Here is a 21,247-nt window from a genome sequence, read left to right on the forward strand (position 1 = left end):
CTGATAGATGTCTGAGCGCCTGGCGAGTGCGTGCCTTGACATGGAGCGCTGATGCGCCAGGGGACCAGATCCCATCCATCCACCTTCCTCCCCAATATTAGCGGCTAATATTAACTAACACACGTCAAATGGCTACCGAATTAATCAAATTAAACTCGGCTTTTAATGTGCCCTCAAAGTGCCAATTATATAAGCATCGTGGCCAGTATATAATCCAAGAAATAGCTGAGACGCTGTTATCCAATTAGTCAGGATCCCAAAGGAGCTTGGATCGGGAACTCTGTCGTTAGGCCCGTCTTTGCGCAGATTGTTGCCAGGCTCATGACGCGTGCGGGTCACGTGTTAGATAATTCAAATGCAAACATTGCTCGCAAATTATTGAATTTCTCTTCATTTTGATATGTTGCTCTTATTGCCGATGACAAGAAAACGGACCTACTCGTTCACCGATTTTACTTCTAAATTAATCTTAAAGAATCAATTAGAATGAGTGACAACCGACAATGGCGGAAGGTTGACAAGATCATGCCCCTTTGTACGGCCAGTCAACCCCACACATACACACCAGTACACCTCTATGCGCATATCCGAGGCGCCACCTACTGGAAGAGGCAAATTATCGGGTGTTACCATAGCGATGACCATCTGCCAATGAACGTGACCGCTGGGACAGGGAAACAAATCAGTTTGTAAATATGTACACAGCTAATCTGTCTCATTCTCATCGATAAAAAAGGCAACTCAATATACCGGAAGATTTTTTCCGATATCTATTATCCTGGATACAGTACGGTCTGGGGGAACGTGACTTGAGGATATATATCCTTGAAATAATTTCTCATTTAAAAGAGATATTATCTTTTTTTGTTGTCATTTTCTAAATAAAAAATAAAATAAAAAAATCAGCCAGAAATTCTTCATAAAAACTTAGAGGCTGGTAGCCAGTCTAGCATATCTTATGACAACATGCATTGCTATTATAGTATCGCTATGTTCATATAGGTAAACATTATGAAGATTCGATATATAAACTTTTTTTTTACAACTTTTATGAAACAAATTTTAAAACTTGTATTCGAAAATCCACTTTTTGCTCCTTTTTTTGCGGATCTTCAGTTCTTGGTTAATTGCTATTTTCATTATAAACGGTTTGTTCCTACCGTTTTGTTGATAATCTATAAACATACATGTTTTGCATCAGATTTATTTACGTAACTTTATTATTTGATTTATAAGAACTGATAAAAAAAAAGATAAAAACAAAAAATAAATATACACGCAGATCTTCCTTCAGTTTCAAGCTAAACTTGCCACCAGGCCCTTACTTTTCTGTTTACTTGTTTTTTGTTATTGTTTTGTGTAAAAAAAAGTAGTACATCTGCATTGTTAAGCTAGCTTAGCTCCTCTCGTTGGAAACTTAGGGTCAGACACCAAATGTAAAAGATATGAAAGATTTAAGAGACGGGGTCAGTCTATTTGCAAGCCGGCGAGCATTATTCAGAGAAACTAGTAAGCAAAACTTGATTTTATATAAGAAATTTCAATGAAAACACAAATCAATATTAATTTTTTAGAGTGCATAATAAATGTTTTCTGCCCTAGATTAATGACCTTGTGCCTTTACGAATTAATACAAAGTCGATATAATATCAGAAACAATTATGATTACATAATAAATAGACACGGTATGTCTTCGTGTATCTCACAAACCGCTATTCAACCTAATACGGGAAGACGAGAATTCGCTATACATCTCACTAAGAAATAGCAAAAGGTTATCAACTTCTGAAAAATCAAATTTTATAAAAGGGCAATCATGGTGTTAAACAATCAGTGGGTTTTAGAAACTTTGAAATACTGTATGCTAGACTTCTATATGGAGGTAAAATAATAAATCTAATCTTTATAAAGTTAATCTAGTCTTACTTCAGTCATGCGGGTATTCGTATTCAACAGAGAACATTATTTTATGGATTGTAATAAGATGATTTTGGTATTGTTCTTTTGGATTTTTTTTCCGAGTATTTGATTGATATTGATATCTAATAAAGAAATCTGATTTATTTAGTCAATGAAATAACGAATACATTTGTATCATTGTTCAGTAATACAGAAACAAATATTGTTCACATGGTCATATATCACAACCAGTAGAATGTTTATTTGTGACGTCTCACTGGCTAGGACGATTGTACTGCATTATACAAAAGACCGTTAAAACGTTTGTGCACCAACAACCAGACTCTTGTTTTCTGCACAAGCTACGCCGAACAAAAGAGTCTGGTCAAACCCAGTGCTATTGTTTTGTGAAATCATAACGAGGCTTACCAGAATTCTGGTAAATGATTTCATTGGTCAAAGGTAGACACACCCCTTACAACTATTGGAGTCTGAATTTGAGTGGCGCAAAATTGTATATTTTATATTATGATTTTTTTTTACCTCTACATGCATTCTTGAAGTATTCCTGTTTTCATTAGTATCGAGAAAGTTGTAGGAAAATGCTTCAAATCTCAAAATGGTTTCATGTATTTTCATTTCCTGAGTGAGAACCTGTAGTGCTTTGAATGGTGCACAGGTAAAATCTCACTTACTTTGCATGCTTTTTTCCAATTTCTGTCAGCCTTGTTGGCTTTGTGCTCAGTTATGATTTAGTCAGTGGAAATATATGGCATTATTCTGGAGATTAGACCCATTTTTTTTTTTTTTACATTTTTCTCGATAATAATGAATAAACAGATACTTCAGGAATGTATGTACAGGTATTTATTTTCATTAATTTCATTATTTTTTTATATGTTTAAACGGCGTTGACATAACGTCCAGAAACGAAAGTAAAAACACTGCCCTCTGGTGATGGTAATTTTAAGTACTGTGTTTGACCAGACTTTTGAATTACAAGTGATCAAGCGTCTGGTTGAACGAGACTAGAAGTCCACTCTATAACCATATGGTAACCTAGTTGTTATAAATGTACGAAATGACGCTTACATCAATGAATCGATTCGGCTACGATTCGCTTATTAAATACCGGTCAGTTTGTGTATGTGATAAAATAGACCTCACCTTACCTTGTAGCAGGGAGGTGATACATGTACCTGTCTCTATGACGGAACTAGGATGACCTCCATCAAAGTTAGGAGCATGATGAGACATAATGAGAGGTAGACACGACTTTTAATCAGAAGAAGGATGGTGTGTGAAGCTGGTTGAATGAGCAGTTGAATCGGTTATAAATCAGTTAGTTACCAGTAAAACACTTGTTAAGTAATAAATCAATGATGTGGGTTTTTTTTAAAAAAAGGGTACATGTAATTATATCTACCACCCCAATATAGATTTCATGTTTTTTTTTGTTTTTTTTTTATTATATTTTCAAAATTTTATGACATAAACATATATATATATATACATACAATGTACATGGGCGTCAATAATCGCCTTTAAATAATGTACATACTGTTCAAAATATTCTATCACAATTATCAGTATTCGTCTTTCATATATATTAACAAATAAGTATAAATTCACATTTTGATATAAAAAAAATAAACTTCCGGATATTCTTGTCCGTACTTTATTCTAATTAAAATTGTATTATAATCCAGTGTCTGATTTCCGTTTAGAGTCACGATGATGAACAGACTTCGCACAAACGTTATTATATGGTAAAAAATAGTATATGAAATGCTTCGTATGGTATAACATCATCCAATTCAGCGAATTAAAGTGCCATGTTAGCGTTATAAAAAATGTAGTTCTAGAGTATGTGTTGATAATAGTCAGGGTAAAATCTATTAAACAAAAACAGTTTCCTTTCCGACCCCCCCCCTCCCCCCCCCTCCCCCATCACCCACCAAAAAAATAAAAAAATAAAAAATCAGGCTTTAATATGTCTATGTGCTAGTAATATACCTTGCAATAATTTGTAGTTCTGAAATTAGTATACGTATAGATTTTGTATCTCTTACTGAGTTTGTTTTTGTAAATACTTTTAAATTTTCTAATAATACATGTTTAAACATTTTAAATGTAGATAGTGGTGTCTGTGTCTTGTTTTGATATTATAATATCTAATGATATTATATATCATGTTAACGGTTATATATTTGCTTAATATTTGCACTGTTGTCGTAGAATACTGATATAAAATATTATTTACTGGGACTAGAAATGTGAAAAATTGATTACAATTCCGCACGAATTACGTGGCTCACGTCGGCTAACGCACACGGTACATATACGTACATGAATATCAGGAAATACGTTAAAACGCAGTTTAACGCACGAGGAACGTATATCACATGGTTTAACGCACGAGAAACGTATATCACATGGTTTAACGCACGATGAACGTATACCACGTGGTCTTACGCACGAGGAACGTATATCACTTGGTTTAACACACGAGGAACGTATATCACATGGTTTAACGCACGAGGAACGTATAGTTCATGGTTTAACGCACGAGGAACGTATATCACGTGGTGCAACGCACGAGGAACGTATATCACGTGGTGTAACGCACGAGGAACCTATATCACTTGAGGAACGTACATAAGTTCGTTTAACGCAGGAGATACTTCTATCACGTAGTCCAACACACGATGTAACGGTAATTTAAAATTTCTCTTGAATATTATTCTAAATTGAGTACTATAGCCTATGATTACTATATAAATTTGTACGTAACATGAGATTTTCGGATGTGGCGCTGACAAAATTAGATACACTGAATGTCCATTTGCATATAATCCTTGGACCAGATGTTGTTCTCGGGTAGGTTTGTGGCACATTTGTATTGCTTGAACAATCTGGAATTTAAGCAACGTTTTTGTTGAGATATCTTAATTTCTTATCACATTTTGTACTTAGATTTAAAGTTTATCATTTCTAATCGAAAACTATAAAAACTTAAATTAAAAGTTCACTCATTATGAAAGTATCATTAATAAAACAAATAATCTAAAATTTATTGAAACTATTATCAATATCCTAGCTGTAGTTGGACCCCTGTGGAAAAGGACAGATACAAGAGTGTCAAATCGCGTCCGACTAACCTACGTTTTATTGTTGTGGACAGTATCTTTTTGGAGAAGGGGAAGATTAATAGAACATCTCACCCGAGGGGGGAGATTCTTAAGTTGCCAAACACGAGGCTTTGACGAGTGTTTGGCAACTTAAGAATCTTTCCCCGAGGGTTGAGATTCCCCTATCTCACCAGCAAGGGGTCTTACCATGTTCTCCTATTGCGTATCATATTCACAATGTTATGATAACGTTACATGCTAAATTTAGGGTTGACGTGAAGTTGATGGATTGTTGACGTGACGTCATTGTATTGTTGAAGTGACGTCATACCATTGTTATGAATAGGGGAATCCCCCCGTCTCAACCCTAGAGTGAGACAAGGAAATCTCACACCGGTAAAAGTGCGGATACACCCCCGTCCAGGGTAAGAGAATGGAAGGTCTATCTGAGAACTTAAAAAGGGAGAAAGACTTAAGAAACAACCTAAAAATGTTGGAATACCTGCACTCTGGCCTCTGACAGGCCTAGGCGCTGACTGAGTTCCTCCCGCATAAAGGCGTCAGGGTAGTGTGTTTCGTCGAACAGTCTTTCCAGCTCGTTCAGTTGTTCCAAGGTGAAGTTGGTTCTACTTCGGCGTTGTTTCAGTTTAGGCTGGCCATCCTCACTAATCTCAGTCCTATCCCCTATAGTCTCTGTAATTAGACCACATAGAGTTGTATAGTTCCCTCTGAAGTATAGATGTCATACTCATAACGTCACAAATTGTCACCTGTATTTAACACCTTGTCATTTAACTTACCGCTATTACCTCTACTTGAAATACATGTTGACAATAACCACCAATGTAAATTTCTTTAAAAAAGTCGATACCTTCGGCATCTATATCTGCCCAACTGTGCAGTTTTCTATTTTGGAAAAAATAGTTTTGTGTTTTTCATATGTAATATGTGATGATATATCTCATGACTGTTACTTTGAATCACTAATTTTAAAATGGTAAACGCTTGATAAATTTACGCTTCACTTCCTTCCATAAAAACAAACTGTACATTGATTTGTTTTGTGATCAGTCTTGTGATTGACCTTCACAAAATAATATTACGCCAATGATCCATAACAGATGTAAATTCGTAAATGTTACATACACGAATATTTGCTTTTTAACTATTTTCAATGTTTAATAAATTGCAATAAATTATATTTTAATTGTATGATAGAGTCCGCCAGAAGTAGATCTTACATATTTATTATTTTATTCTATAAATGACTATATATGGTCAATCAAATGTTAACTATCCAGGTACCACGTAGAAATGCATTGTGTTTAGGTCTTTTGCATTGCTATATAGTCTATTGATCATGGGAAACAGACGCGAGTATTGATGTTCTGTAGGGCTCGAACTGTTTGGTTCGGAGGCAGACATCAGTGACACTGTAGGATCATAAGATGTAAGTTGAGAAGACTGGAACAAGCCAACCCTTTACAAAATGCCCTATCAAATTGTATAAGTGGCAGTAGTTTACCAGTAGTGCTTCTATAATAGCGAGGAACATCTCAACAGCCTGTACTGCAATCCCACCGTAATTAACGGTAATGACATAAAATAAGGCCAATCTGTAGCAATTATCCGCTATATGTAAAGAACAAGGCCTAACATAGGCGCAGCTCCACAGGAACCGAGGCAGGAAATCATCTCAACAGAGCCAATCAGATGCCAACCGTACAAAGCTAAATTCAACCTTACAATTCAGAGGCTTTTTGCAATCGACTGATAAAGCGATAGAAATAAAAAAAGGATTCACTTCAATTAATATTATTTCTTGGAGATGGATATCAATTTTGACTCCTCTTACAAGATTCCTTGTGATTTTAGTCTTAAAGGCCAGCTGAACCGTGATCCATGGTTATACAAAAGGCTATCATCAGGGATTGATTTGACGGAAACCTCGACTCTCGTGATGAAGCTTAGTCTGTAATGATAACCTCGTCTAATTAATATTACAGGGTACGGCGCTGATGGCTAGAGGAGAATGTAGCGAGCTAATCAGAAGGATGGGTGCGCGGATTTACAAGCGACCACACATAATAGGGTGTTTGTTAATTCGTGTCGGCGTCACCTCGCTATATACCGATACTAGAGTACACTTTCACCAGAGTAAAAATGTCGTCTGCTAAATGTGTTACATTGCTAAGCCAACACACAGCTCGTATTGCAATGTATCTAAGATGGAAGACCGTCTTGGTTGTACAAGTCTTGCGCAAGCTACTTTACACCTCCCCAGAAACATATATACAGTACAATGTAGTAAGATAATCCTGGCTGTGACCTGAGCAGATATTGGAAGCACTTTGTCGTTAGAGACGTTTGCTGTTTCGTGTCTTTTTGTCTATGATGCCTTATGTAGAATTTGTTTCTTTAACATTAGACATTAGGTTAAGAAGGTTTCCGTGTTAGCTTTTGTCGAGTTCACGTCCTTAGAGACATATATTGATGATGATTAATGCAGTGTTGATTGTAGATTTATATATGAGTCTCCTCGCCAGAAACACAACATAAACAATATGGTATCATAATTTGTCACTTCATCAGATATAAAGAAACAAGTTCAATGTTAGTGGGTTTTTTTTTTAATATATTATCATAAGCAAAATAAAGTGATAATATGTTAACTAGGGACATATTCGAAATTAAAATCTTACTGAAGTATGATGCTTTAGGTATGTTAATAATATGTGTAATTCCTTGTTAAATCTGATACTTCATTTCAAGATCTAGCACTTAAGTTATATAAAAAATAGTGTCGAAGTCATATTTAATTCTGGAATTCAAGTTATAGATAATTCTGGTAATCAATGTTACTTCCGTTACTTAAGTTATTGTTAATTCTTGTAATTAATGTTAATACCGTTGAACATATATTTTTTAATAAATGGTGGTACTGACGTTAAATATGATTCTGGTTCTGAAGTTGTAGTACATCTGGAAACATAGTGTGCTAGATATGTACATTTTATTCTACCTGTTATACTAATAGTTAAATCTTGGACTTAAGTTATAGCTTAGCCTGATTCATGTTCGTTAGTTTTGATGAAATCTGCAAGTGTTTTGAAGTGCCAGCACTCTATTTGAATTTGTTGTTTCGTTCGGTTTGTGTATGCAGTTAGCATCCTACGCAAATAAAATAAAATAAGTTTTACGTTGATTCGATTTTAATGAACCTGGCTTTATATAAGTTACCGCCAGGTATATTTCATGTATTCAGAAAGTGCTGTACGGATTGAAGGGTAGCATCGACTGTATCATCTAAAAATAATCCAAATGTTGGATCGCTGCGTTCCCGGATGTATTCAGTTACTATGTGTCAATGACCCAACACCGATTCAATTGTAGAATATTTACACAATACGTATTGTCTGATTGGGTGTTCGTCTGTCTACGCTAACACTATACCACAAACATAAATTGAAAGAAACCTGTCTGGAACAAACTGTCAAGGCTATTGTGTACCTGGAGTTGCCACCGCCCTGTGTGTATTGTACATTACACTGTACTGTTATTGATATAAAAAGCTTTTTTTACTCTATATAAGACATTTTGCGTTAAGCGTGAAACGTCTACGCACGTGCTTTCGACAATGTTGTAATGTTCATCTCGTACTCTATCCAGTGTTCGTTTATAATGAAAGCAACCTCCAAACTTATTGTCGTAGTGAAATTTTATCTTAGTGCATCTGGCAAAGTAAACGAAACAGCTTCTTAGTAAATAGCAATAAAACTGCCAAATTCAATGTATTGTTTACTACTTACATTAATACAGATATATTTATCAATTATATGTACAATGTGGTATAATTATGTTAATATGATATGGCTTAATGTTATGTCAACATCACATGTTGCCAATATGCTAACAACAGTATGTCAATAATAATCGTTTTAAAAGTTTACCCAACCTATATATATTAAAATAAATAGAATGCAATGAAACGTTTTGTTGTAGGATTGCTGAATATTGATGCACAGAAGGTTCGCACTAGGGTATGGAACATTTTACTTCCTTATAGTGGCCTAAAGGTTGAATGTGAATCGAAGGAAATTATTCATGTAACGGAAACGGAAATAGGCGTTGTAATTGAACCGGAAGTAATTGTATCTAATTTCTTGCACATGTAATGGACATGTTCCCCGTTATGTGATCAAATATTGAGCGCAAATAATTATTGTCCAAATTAAATCGATGAATGATATGAAGTTGGCTTGCACGTTCATGTGTCATTAAGATACAAATTCATAACGTTTTCTAGATATGTTATTCACAAATATATATGTTTTTGAGAAATCAGTGTACGTAGATGTTGTTAGGATGGGTTTAATTCACAGTATTTTGAATATTTGAAAATAATTTCATGTTTATTATAAAAAAAAACATCCAACAGTCGTTCAACAAAACTGATATTCTGATAAGAAATTAATTTACATTAAGCAACAGTATTTTTAATTTAATTTTAATAATATCTCTATCTAAACAAACAGGGATTTAGCAGTTAGCACAGCAATTATTTTGAAATATGTTAGTAAGACTCATTGAAATGCTATTGAATAAAGCATCCATGAAAACAACGAATTAATGACATTTCACCACGCACAATTTGTTATGACATAAGTGAGTGCTCAATAGACTGACAATTTATTATGACATAAGTGAGTGCTCAATAGACTGACAATTTGTTATGACATAAGTGAGTGCTCAAAAGACTGACAATTTGTTATGATATAAGTGAGCGCTCAATAGACTGACAATTTATTATGATATAAGTGAGCGCTCAATAGACGAAATGGCCATATGGTGCAGTTAATTTTATAACTGTATTTGGCTGACTTTATACATCGACTGACAATTTGTTAACATGTGCTTCTTTACTTAGTATTTCTAGTGATTTTAAAACTCAATAACATAAAAAAGTAAGATTTTTGTTATTTAGCATCTTGAGAAAAAATGGGATAAATTAGATACAACTGAATTAAAAATATATACAACACAAAACGGTTGTTAACTCTCAAAAAAGAGAAACATACATTTTAAAACAATGTCTTCTTGGCACTGACATGTGAAAGCAAAACCAAGTTTGATACGCCTTTATTAAAGACTTTTTTTTCGAAAATAGATATTTTGTTTTGCATACGTGTTAATTGCTATTAGTCTTGTTAGATATTTGGATTTGTCTGCATTAAAAATATGAACGAAAACATTCTCCAGCGTGTATACTAGGTGACATTAGAAACACAGAATAGTTATACCATATAAAAATGCAATTAGAAACCCGAATACTTAGTTTGAGTAAATTGTCTTAATAATCCCGCATTTCTGTGCAGGCTGCCTTATCTAGCTTCACGCCGATACAAGACATAAAAAGACACAGACCTGATTTTACAGTCTGCATCCCAAGTGCTTATCGGCATAGCCTCTGACAACTCACCAAGGCCAGATCTAACTCTGCCGGAACTCCTGGCACAGATACAAGTTCTATTTCGTATCGAGTCTTAGATGACATATTACGTTTAATTATTTAACAAAGGGATGCAGTCTTTGAATATGTGATATGTTCTCCATTTTTTGTGATGATTGAAAAACAGTAGAATGTACCCGTTAAGGATTTGATGTAATTACCGTGAGAGGTGTCATACAATTGTACCATCCAAATTAGCAATGAGGGATAACATCAGTCCCTTCAAGTATAGTTGTGATGGCAACTTATGGTTAGACCAGCCTTTTTTATATCTAACTGAACAATTTGATAATGTAGAAATGTCTCATGCTAGAATTAAAAGCAATCCAATGACCATGAAACTTTGTTATAATATGACGTCATAAGTTTGAGACTTTCAGTAGATATTGTGTTATGTTTATTTATGTATCTATAATGTTTTATTGACTTTCAATAGTAAGATTTAACTATTGGGTTTGGAGGTATATATATATTAGTTGACATGCGTTGTAACCCTTCAGATTGCAGGGAAAATGTGATTTCACTTCTAAAGTAGTTAAATGTAAACGGTCAGCTTAAGGCCCTTGCTGAAGTTTCAGTATGAAGAGGGAGAAACAGATCCTGTAATAACGCGTCCATTATAATGTATTTACATGTTCTCTACATTCTCCCATTGCAGTGCATAGAAAATGTAGTACGTATTGTGATACTTTAACATCACTTGGTCATGTGACCACTATTGTGATGTCATTGATTTGATAATGTAAACACTAATATTGCTTATCCAAACACTTAACGAACAGACGTAAGATGCTTAAATAATTAAGCACTTTAAAATGATTTTTTTTTGCGTTGTGGAAATTCTCGTGGTATGAGTAAATCAGCGCGAAAAGATCATCTCGCGAATATTTGTTAATGTATTATTTGAATTGAGATATCAACGGGAAAATTTCTACACTAGAAAATTTCAATTTTTACAGTAAAGCATAACTACTATTTTGATACGTAAATAAGGTATCGTTATTTATGCAAATGATGTTTTGGTCCTAATCAGCGAATTGCTTTTACAGGTAAACTAACATAAAACGTTTATGAGATTAATGGTTTTTTTGGATGCAATAAGAATACGTGTTACGGGACCACAACCCCATTAGTTGAAACAATCAGGTCTTAAATGATGACAAATTCCACAATGTACTGACCACCACAAGTGAAACTAATGTTAACACATTAAATGCAACGTCATTGTGTAAGCTAGGAATCAATCGTTAGGAAATATAGGGCAATGACAATTATATTAAACACACTGTTAAAATATGTTAGATATATATCAGCTATGTACTACGGTAAAAATGGGCTTAGTTTTTATTGTTGCTCTTATTCATTATTTTTTTTTATTATGGCAAATATATTTTTATACTTATTGAATTGTTTTTATGTATAATGAGTACACAACGTTTTTGATAACGGAAAATAGCTAGGAAATACTATATCTCTCTCCAACCGTGAAATACTGAGTAAACACAGCGGGAAACACTTTTAAATAAAGGTCAGTAGCAAATGTTTACAAATTTCGTTTGAGTCATAAAAAATATTATATTTTTACAATGGACCAACTCATATAAATGCATTAATCTATATGAGGTAAAAGATATTTTTTTCACATTTTTAAATTCTTGTTTGTGTTTTCGTGCGATTTTGACATTGATTAAAGCAAACAATTCGTGAGATGCTTAAATTTTAAAAGGTAGGTATGTAATTTTCAAAATATTGTAATACTGTAATCAATGCATTTATTTTGAATACTTTAGAATCTTATCCTTTTCTATTATTTTAACTATTCCCTTGGCCATTTCTAGGTAGGGCCCCGTTAGTCGCTTCGTAAGTACATGCAGTCGTTCAAAGCAGGTTAATTATTTCCCCGAACCTGAAGAGTGAGATCTTTTATGGTATTTTTGATTTTAAGAAATAATTGATATCGGTAATATTTCAGTTAACAATACGTGGCTAGCCTTGTTATTGATTTTACAGTACGTTTGCAAATTGACACTATATAATTAAATGAACATGGTCTTTACCGACTTCCCGTTTCTCTATAAAATCATATTACTAATTGAAATAATTGCAACATGCTTGCATACAAGCGTGAAGCTTTCACATCAGCCTTACGAGACTACATTTCTGACGCTTGTGTATCTCTCCGTGGAGATTTACCAGCTGACAATTTGTAACTTCAGGCCATAGCCTACATATCAGGGTTGTATTCTTTCTAAAAGATTCCCGCACTAGGAAACATATATAATAATACCTTTATAAATTACAATTATGACAAAATTGGTACCAATTAATATTGATCGTGGTAAATATTATTTAATGATCATTTAAAAATGTTTAATGAAGAAATAACGAAATTCAATCATAAATGTACCAAATAATTAACATGTTGATTTTTCATTTTTAGATTAATTAAATTAAAGCAACCAATATATTATATGTGTAACTTTAACAAGTCATATCTCTATCATAAATTTCAGCTCTGATTAACCTGTCAATTGTAGAGCAGTGTCTAACTGTTATTTCAACAGTGGTAATTCCTCCAGGACACTCTAACAAGCTAAAACAAACACACGCATCAAGAACATCTTACTTGGATACGTCGCTTAAAACATAGCAAAAACAAAAAACCTGGATGATTCGTCGAAAAGCAATTAAATGTGAAAGAAATATTCAAAAATATTTGTGAATCTTGTCTTCAACGGATGGTTGAATCTGTGTAGCAGTAGTTTAAGTTATGAATCTGAATATGTTTATATGGAAGGTTTAGGTTAAATTGACGTTAAACCAATACGGCAAACTGGACTAATGCAGTTAAGATTTATAATAAACCTTATTAGATTTTAGATAATTCCTTCCCTGGCTCTATGTCTTACCCACAATTATTTTCCATCTAACCTTTTTCTGGAACATTGCTCTTCTATTTTTTACATTATTTATTACATGATTTACTTCTGATTCTGTGTAGATGTTTCGACCGCATATTTTTTTTGTTATACAAATGTTAGTAATTTGTTTGTATTTATATTTAACTTGTATCAATTTATACAACGATAGTCCGTCATAGACTACCGGAAACTCATTAAACAGTACAAACATCAGCGGGTAGGGCGGGCGCCAGGTGGCGTGCTAGGTCATTGGGATCGAACCCGTATGTTGTGTTCAGTAGCCTACTTGTCGGTAGCCTAGCCGTTGAACGGGTCGATAAAATAACCGATGAATCATGTCCAAAAAATGAAAAACAGTGTATATGCATATCATGGGATGTATACAGGAATAAAATATTCAAATGTCGTCATTAATAACTTAATAAAAACATAAGTAAAATAAAACCAATTACTCCATACATTTTTTATGGAAAAAATCATACGATTTTCAGTTTCTTAAATCCAAAAACATTGCATCAAAAAATGCTTGGACTTATTAGACTACAGCGTGGTCCATTGGTTAAAAGAGGTTCTACCCAGACAACATGTGAAACTACGTATGACGTAAACATCAATGTTCTCGATGAAACAAATACATTGAAAAACAGACATGTTTTATTTTTATATTTTGGGCATGCCTGCTGTAAATGTAAATGTTAATCTCTTCTCATTCTCGTCCTTCTGCTCTTTTCACTAGCAGAGACTTCACGACAAACATTAACCAACATTAATTTAGTAAACAAATGTTTCAGTGGACATCCCACGCTATGCGGCTATCTTCATCACTGATTTATAGTGTGTACCTTAAGAAATCTTAACGGCCATTTTGATTACAAAACTGTCGCTTTATTCTACTCAAAATCACCACTTGGGCGATAACGCGGATATAAAACCGTCTCTATCAACATCAAGCAATGTTGACAGTGAAGAGAGGCCTTTATTGACTGGAAAAGGGGCGTGTAAGACGTAATGCTCTGCATTTGTCTGGTATATAGTGTGGTCGGGCCTCACTTGAACTCTTGTAGTGTACATGCATAAAACTGCGCCAAACTTGTTTTTAAGTAATCACCGTTCACGATTTAAGGTTTTCGGGTAAAAAAGAAAAAAAGAATAGTTATATATTTTACGCATGTCCGTGGAAAGAATGGCAATTCCTCTGAATGTTAAAACCCTTCATCAGCCAGCTTTGAAGGATTAAGAGGTTTTAATTTAGTTCATTTACAAAAAATGATTAAATTTGCAATTCTTGTTTTAAACACAGTCTTTCATTACTGAATTTATGTTATGATTGTTGTGATCATTTTTCGTTATATTTCGAAATGATGACATACATTGCCACAATCAATGTAAATAGTCGTTCATTGCATATTTCCTATGTCCATTATCTTTTACCTGCATCTCAAACGTACACTGCCTAGTAGCTAGAATGGCCTACATGGTGATTATTTTACATAAATAGAAATATTAATCTGATAACCTTTGTACATGTTTCTGAATAAAGACTTGCTTTTTAATGGACCGTTGTCTTAATAACACTTCGTTCACACAGCATTGACGCCAATATTTTATGAAAAATATGAGTAATTAATCAGATATCTATATTGACTTTACATGCTACATACTTTTACATAGTGTTGCTTATTAACTTTATGGCGTGTTCATGACGTCGTAATAGTGTGGTTTAATTTCACGGAGACAGGAACGACGGGTAGGTCTTTTTCTACCTGGTCAACCTTACTGGATCGAACACATATCATTACATTGAAAGTAATAACAATGAGTCGGTAATGTATGTTACTGCGAGAATATAACAACATTAGGTTATGCTTGCATGAACATATCGCGAACAGTTATTCAATATATCACATTATAGTTATGTTTACATAATAATGAATAGCGGTATGAAACAACTTACTTGTCGAGTTACGTATGAGGACAAGATCACAACTTTAACAGGATACAAACAGACGTCATGAACCCCGAATAAAACAAGTGAAACTACATTTTTCAGAAATGTTTGCTTCAGTTTAATTGTTCGTCTTTTTGCTCTACGTAATGAGGATGACTTTACCATTGCAGCAAATGTACGTAAACATCATATTTTATATCGTTATTAAATATGAAGGGAGAAATTAAAACTGGGTGAACATTAATTTCATGGGCGAAGGGCCAAAGTCTGTGTGAACATTTCCCTGTGTGTAGTATATTTATTGAACATAACGACTGCTTATACAAACATGGACATGTACACTGGGAGCACGCGAATTGTTTCACAAGAAACATCTTTGCCCGTTGTTTCTATCTCGCACAGTACCTGAGGTAACCTGTTCTAGAGCGTCTATATCCAATAAAAAAGTATCCCGGTTAGGGATTCCATTTTCCTACTTTAGAGTTTGACTCCGAGCTCATTGTCTGTGACGTCCTAATAAAACAGTAAACGGGGTCATCCTTTCGAGTGAAGTGACTTAATATCTCCACCGGGCGCTTATTGTTATAAAGTAATAACTGTATTTCTTTTAGGGACCTAAAAGATAACCATTCCTAATTTTTGGGTATGAGAAACATTCACTCTGAAAACCTTGGCAATTTTAGAAGATTTCCCCTAAGGTTAACTATTGCTACCTCAACATAAGGGGGCTAAATATTCTTTAAATCTGATGTAACGAAAAAGGTCATGAAATAGGTCTGGTAACACAAAGAACCACACAGACGGAAATATATATAAAAACCCATCTTGTTAAATTTTCCCTTAAAATCACATAAATATGTTTTCCTTGACATACGCTATGGATAAAGTAGTAAGCCAAACAAACAATTACCGAAAGTTTGAGGTATGTAGCCAGTTACAAATGGAGGAATTTTGAGACAGTTTACCTGTTAATAATTTGTTTCGGTTTAAAAATAAATGAAGTGTGTACCTTTAAAAAAATCATTTATTTTAAGTGAAAGGATTACACCTTTACTTTTTTTTTTTAAATTCTTACACCTGTTTCTGTTAAAGGGTGACTTCGTTTTTGTAGTTCACTTGTACACGTTCCAGTCGACTTGTACTTGATCCAGTTAAACGTTTTATTCAAATTCCTGTTAACCAAGTTAAACGACATTATTACAATTATCTTATTCGTAATTGGTTAATTAATTGTACATGTAAAATGGTTGTTGAGGTGCGTAAAATGGAACATTTCAATCCCTTAATCCGAAATATACATGTATCTTATTTTAACCTGAATCTGAACAAGTGTTTTCACCCGAAGCCTCATCCAGAGTTATATGTACAGGGTTTGTTTAATGCTACTTACATTAAATTAGTTGTTCCAACAACTATGATAGAACGTAACAGTTTAATTCTGTGATGTCTTGATCCAAAATTAAAGGTTTTGCTTTGTTTCATACTTTTAATTTTTAGTTACAATTTCGTTTCATGAAATCAATCTAAATCAAAATTATATTTTGCATTTTTTCAATCCTCAGTTACGCAGTGTTTACAGAATCTTATTTGAAGCAATTTTCTGCAATAACTTAATCATGATCAAACGTTTTTTATTGTCTTAATCTCATATCATAATTGTTGTTGAATGTGTTTACCCTAATCAAAATCCAAGCTATTGGTTTTGACTTGATGCGAAGCTAAACTTATTTCAATGTATTACATGTTACCCCAAGTCGTAAGTCTTTGTTTTATTATCTCGATTCCATACTTTGATTTTGTATATTTGTAGTAATAGTTAGGCAAGATTATTGAAATATAAACAAGTTGATGCTTCTAAGTTTTTAAAATGTATCCAGCGGTCTACCAAAATATATACCGGGGAGAAACGTGCGCAAAGAAGCCTATATCCTGAAAGCCTAGCATTGTAATTAAAATGTATGTTTTTGCATGTTTGACAAAAGTAAGATGTGGTTAATGATAAACTCCATTGATCTCTATATGGAACCATAGAGGAGCGTCTATATTCTCCAGTAGGAATGTTAGAAATTGAGGAAGACAAAATGTATACAATGGTTTTATCGATAAGCTGCTAAATATCAACAAAAATAAACGAATATGCTAAATCAATATTGCTTAACAGCAGCTTGTTTCGGAAACATCTTGGCTATCCAATAGCCACATTGTTTATGCTCTCTTCTTCATATCGAAATACTGATTGATCTGTCAATATACATTGGTAATTACCTAATTATTACATTTTAGAACATCGTAGATGTCAAATTGTTTGTTTCTTGATCTTTATCATTAACTCTGTCTTAATATTTTAGATATTTACAAGATATGACTATCCTAATGCTCAATCTACTCTGCTCAAAACCAATTAACAATGTATAACAAAACCTACTTAAAACCAAAAAATGGACGTTAATTTTGTTTTAACATTATAATACAATTTCAGTAGTAAGTCAGGTAAAGCCTATTTTTTCGCTGAAGTTTTAACAACAAAGGGAAAGACAATATACATTTTTCTTTTTCTGTAATCAAAAAGTAAAGCTAAAAATATAAGTAAATATTTCAATATTTTACACAAATTTATATATGCGCTTTAAAGCATATTCATTTTGTTTGTTTGTATTTATTGCATAGGTGCTGCTGACGACATTATCAACTTGTCAATCCTTTCTGTTGATTAAGATTAACATTGAATAAGATATATACAGGGAAGTAAAAATGTATACAATTTGACATGAAAACTAAATTCACGATTTGTTATGTTGAAATGCGTTGTTAGATATATATTCAACACCTTTTACGTTTTACCTTGGTGTATTAGTGAGTTAAATGAATTGAGTCAGTTGAATATTTGAAATTGAAGCCAGCAAAACAGCAAGGTTTTTATCATTTCTACTCACGTGGGTGATTGATAGTAAATGATCCAGAATTAAATAAATATATTGATAGCAAACAGGGAATTATGTATTGTACTACAGTGAGTTCAAAGAAATTTGTAATTTTGACTGAGAAGTAATAATATTCAATATAAATCGTCGTTTTTGTATATCTGCAATGACCTGACTCTGTTCTATTAAATCCTATTCGATATATCAACATACTAAATAATTATGATGCCAATTTCATCATGAGAGTCGAAATATGTTGGATAAAATATAAACAAATGTTTATAAAATACTTTTGTGTTACTTTTCTGACTAATATCGATGTACAATAAGTATGTTTCTAATAGTATGTGTATTAATTAAAACGAGTAAATTTATTGATATACTTTGAGATGACTCAGAAAGGACAAAGTTTTCAGTTCCTGTCCAGGTAATCAAAATATTTGATGTATTTTCCGTTCAAATATTTATTAGCAACATTTCAGTGTTCTTCGTAACATAACAGTTTTGAATGCATTTGAGGATATAAAAATGGTTATCCTTAACTATGTAAGTCAAATGTCAAAAACATATGCATTTTTTGTGTTAACATTTAACATAATTTGTATACAGGTTAAGTACAAAAAATTGTAAAAGCTTATAAAAATGATATATTGTAACAGCACAGTGGAGTACACGATACAGAATTTAAATATAATATAGTTGTTATCTACTGCTCTTAAGACCGCATTGTAAATGCTGTTATGTCATTTGTTTCAGGAAGCATCCTTCGTTTACATTATTATTGTAGATATGCCGATAGAGTTACTTGGATTTCATTTAAATCCGTCGGGTAAAGATAATGAATCACATTTTTACATAGCATATATACAAACAGTTGTTAAATAACAACATGATTTGCTGGGAATTTCTTCTAGATCATTAGAAATATTTGACGTTGTCGGTAGTATTCCTTCAGTATGTATTATGAACGTATATCATTATAATGTTTATTAATTGTTTAACTAGCTGTTACTCCGAAACGAATCAATATGATTAATATCCTAACATTTACAAAGTTAAATGAAAAATGTGGCATACACATACACTTTTAAAACCATTTAGTTTGTTTGTATAACCATGTCTACATTTCCGCAAATAGCCTCCTAGTGTCCTATGAAGGAGCTAGGGGTCACAATCACGGCCCTTTTCCGTAGCCTGATTATCGACCACTTGACCACTTGTGTTGATCCCTACCTGTGTCCGAACCGTCCGTGACGACGTCCAGGGTGTCCAGTTTTGGGGTGGGGTCACATGGGGGAAGTGTTTTAGATTGATCCTCGTCTTTATGTACAATTCGTAAGTCCGTAGCTTCCTGCTGGTTATCATCTACTACAATCTTTTCTTCACATTTTATCGTTGTTGACGCTGATGTCATCGACGGTTTCGTTGGTTTGTTTACATCCTCGTTGTCATCGCTAAAGGATTTTGAGACAAATTCGGCTAGACCTTCCATGATGGTATCAGCGGTTGGTCTTAAGAGTTAGTACTTTGATAAAAACTGTTATTTCCTGTATTGTACTTTGTGCATACTTAACTTTTTACCTAAAATATATTCTATTCACGCATTATCTTTGTCCAACTCGTATACATAGTACGTAATATTGCCTTCTCAAGAGAGCGTCAACAGCGTGTCTAACTTCGAAATAAAACGTTTCTTCCTTCTATCTCGTGTGTCGACCCATACAAAAAAACTTTCATATTATTCAAAGTCAAAACATCTCAACAAAATTGAATTATCTTTGATAAGTTAATTTCCAAAAGGATAGTTTTTGTCTGATTGGTTCAAATCTAGCATTGGAATTCTGATGAAGAGTGGGCGTGGCTGACAAATGTATTTGGTGAAGTTGGAGGCGGACTTTCGACCCGGATCAATAATATGATGATACGAGATAGAAGCGGTACAGCATTCGTCAGCCATGCGACGGAGCTTCTAAACGAGAAATTGCAATATTGTCTCTGATTTCTTGCAATTATCCCATTTAATAACATAATTGCAGGTCGGTGGGCTCTGACTACCACTGGGGGATTCGCGCGCAGCAAGTTGAGCACTATAATCGGAACCACGTATTTCAAGTCATTAGATTAATTCAGAACGCGCTCGTTTTTCATGGATCGAAAAATTAGCTTTGATATTTGATTTGAAAACAGATAATGTCTTAAAAGTGCTTTTATTACAAAATGTTTTAATTCCCATCGGAAAATAGAAACAATTAACACTTGAAGTGTTTCTAATTACCAAAACAAAGCATGAAACCGTTATCAGTACAAATTTGCAATTAGAGGCATGCTAATTAGCCTAACACATCTTATAAGGTGATCGAATAAGGCTCGTGTGTTGGGTACGCTGTAAGCACAGTTTCCGATGAGAGCGCGTGTGGAATTTGAGCTAGTCCGGTTAGAGGTATGATGGTGTTGAAAAGACTAACGTGTAAACTGGAGGACCGGGAACACAAGTGTAGCATCCGATTAGAGGATATATGTGGCTAAATTGAAAGACATGTAATATTAAATAAGGGATATATATGTGGCTAAATCGAAAGACATGTAATATTAAATAAGGGATATGTATGTGGCTAAATTGATTCACGTGTCATCTTCAATAAGGGAATAGGTATGAGGCTAAATTTATTCACGTTTAGTATGCAATAAAGGAATACGTATGAGGTTAAATTAATTCACGTATAATATTCAATATGGGAATACGTATGAGGCTAAATTGATTCACGTATAATATTCAATATGGGAATACATATGAGGCTTAACTCAAATATGATATTCAAGTAGGGCTATAGTTTTGGCTATATTTGACTAAGGAGAAAAATATATAGCTAAATAACTCAGGTGTAAAATTCAATGACATATATCAATATGGCTTTAAT

The 21,247-nt window shown here is 33.5% G+C and overlaps 1 protein-coding gene across 1 annotated transcript in view; it reads right to left on the bottom strand.

Annotated features, from left to right (window-relative positions):
• The window catches only part of LOC110460002 (short stature homeobox protein 2-like), a 39,792-nt gene extending 19,971 nt beyond the window's left edge, over nt 1-19,821 (bottom strand). The window contains exons 1-2 of the mRNA XM_021512687.1: nt 19,563-19,821; nt 5,533-5,723 (exon numbers count right to left, since the gene is read on the bottom strand). Coding sequence (XP_021368362.1) covers nt 5,533-5,723; nt 19,563-19,821 — 450 coding nt within the window. The remainder of the gene's footprint in view (nt 1-5,532; nt 5,724-19,562) is intronic.
• Between the last annotated feature and the right edge of the window lie 1,426 nt (nt 19,822-21,247).

This window comes from Mizuhopecten yessoensis, unplaced genomic scaffold (genome assembly GCF_002113885.1).
Source record: "Mizuhopecten yessoensis strain PY_sf001 unplaced genomic scaffold, ASM211388v2 scaffold10281, whole genome shotgun sequence".
NCBI lineage: Eukaryota > Metazoa > Mollusca > Bivalvia > Pectinida > Pectinidae > Mizuhopecten > Mizuhopecten yessoensis.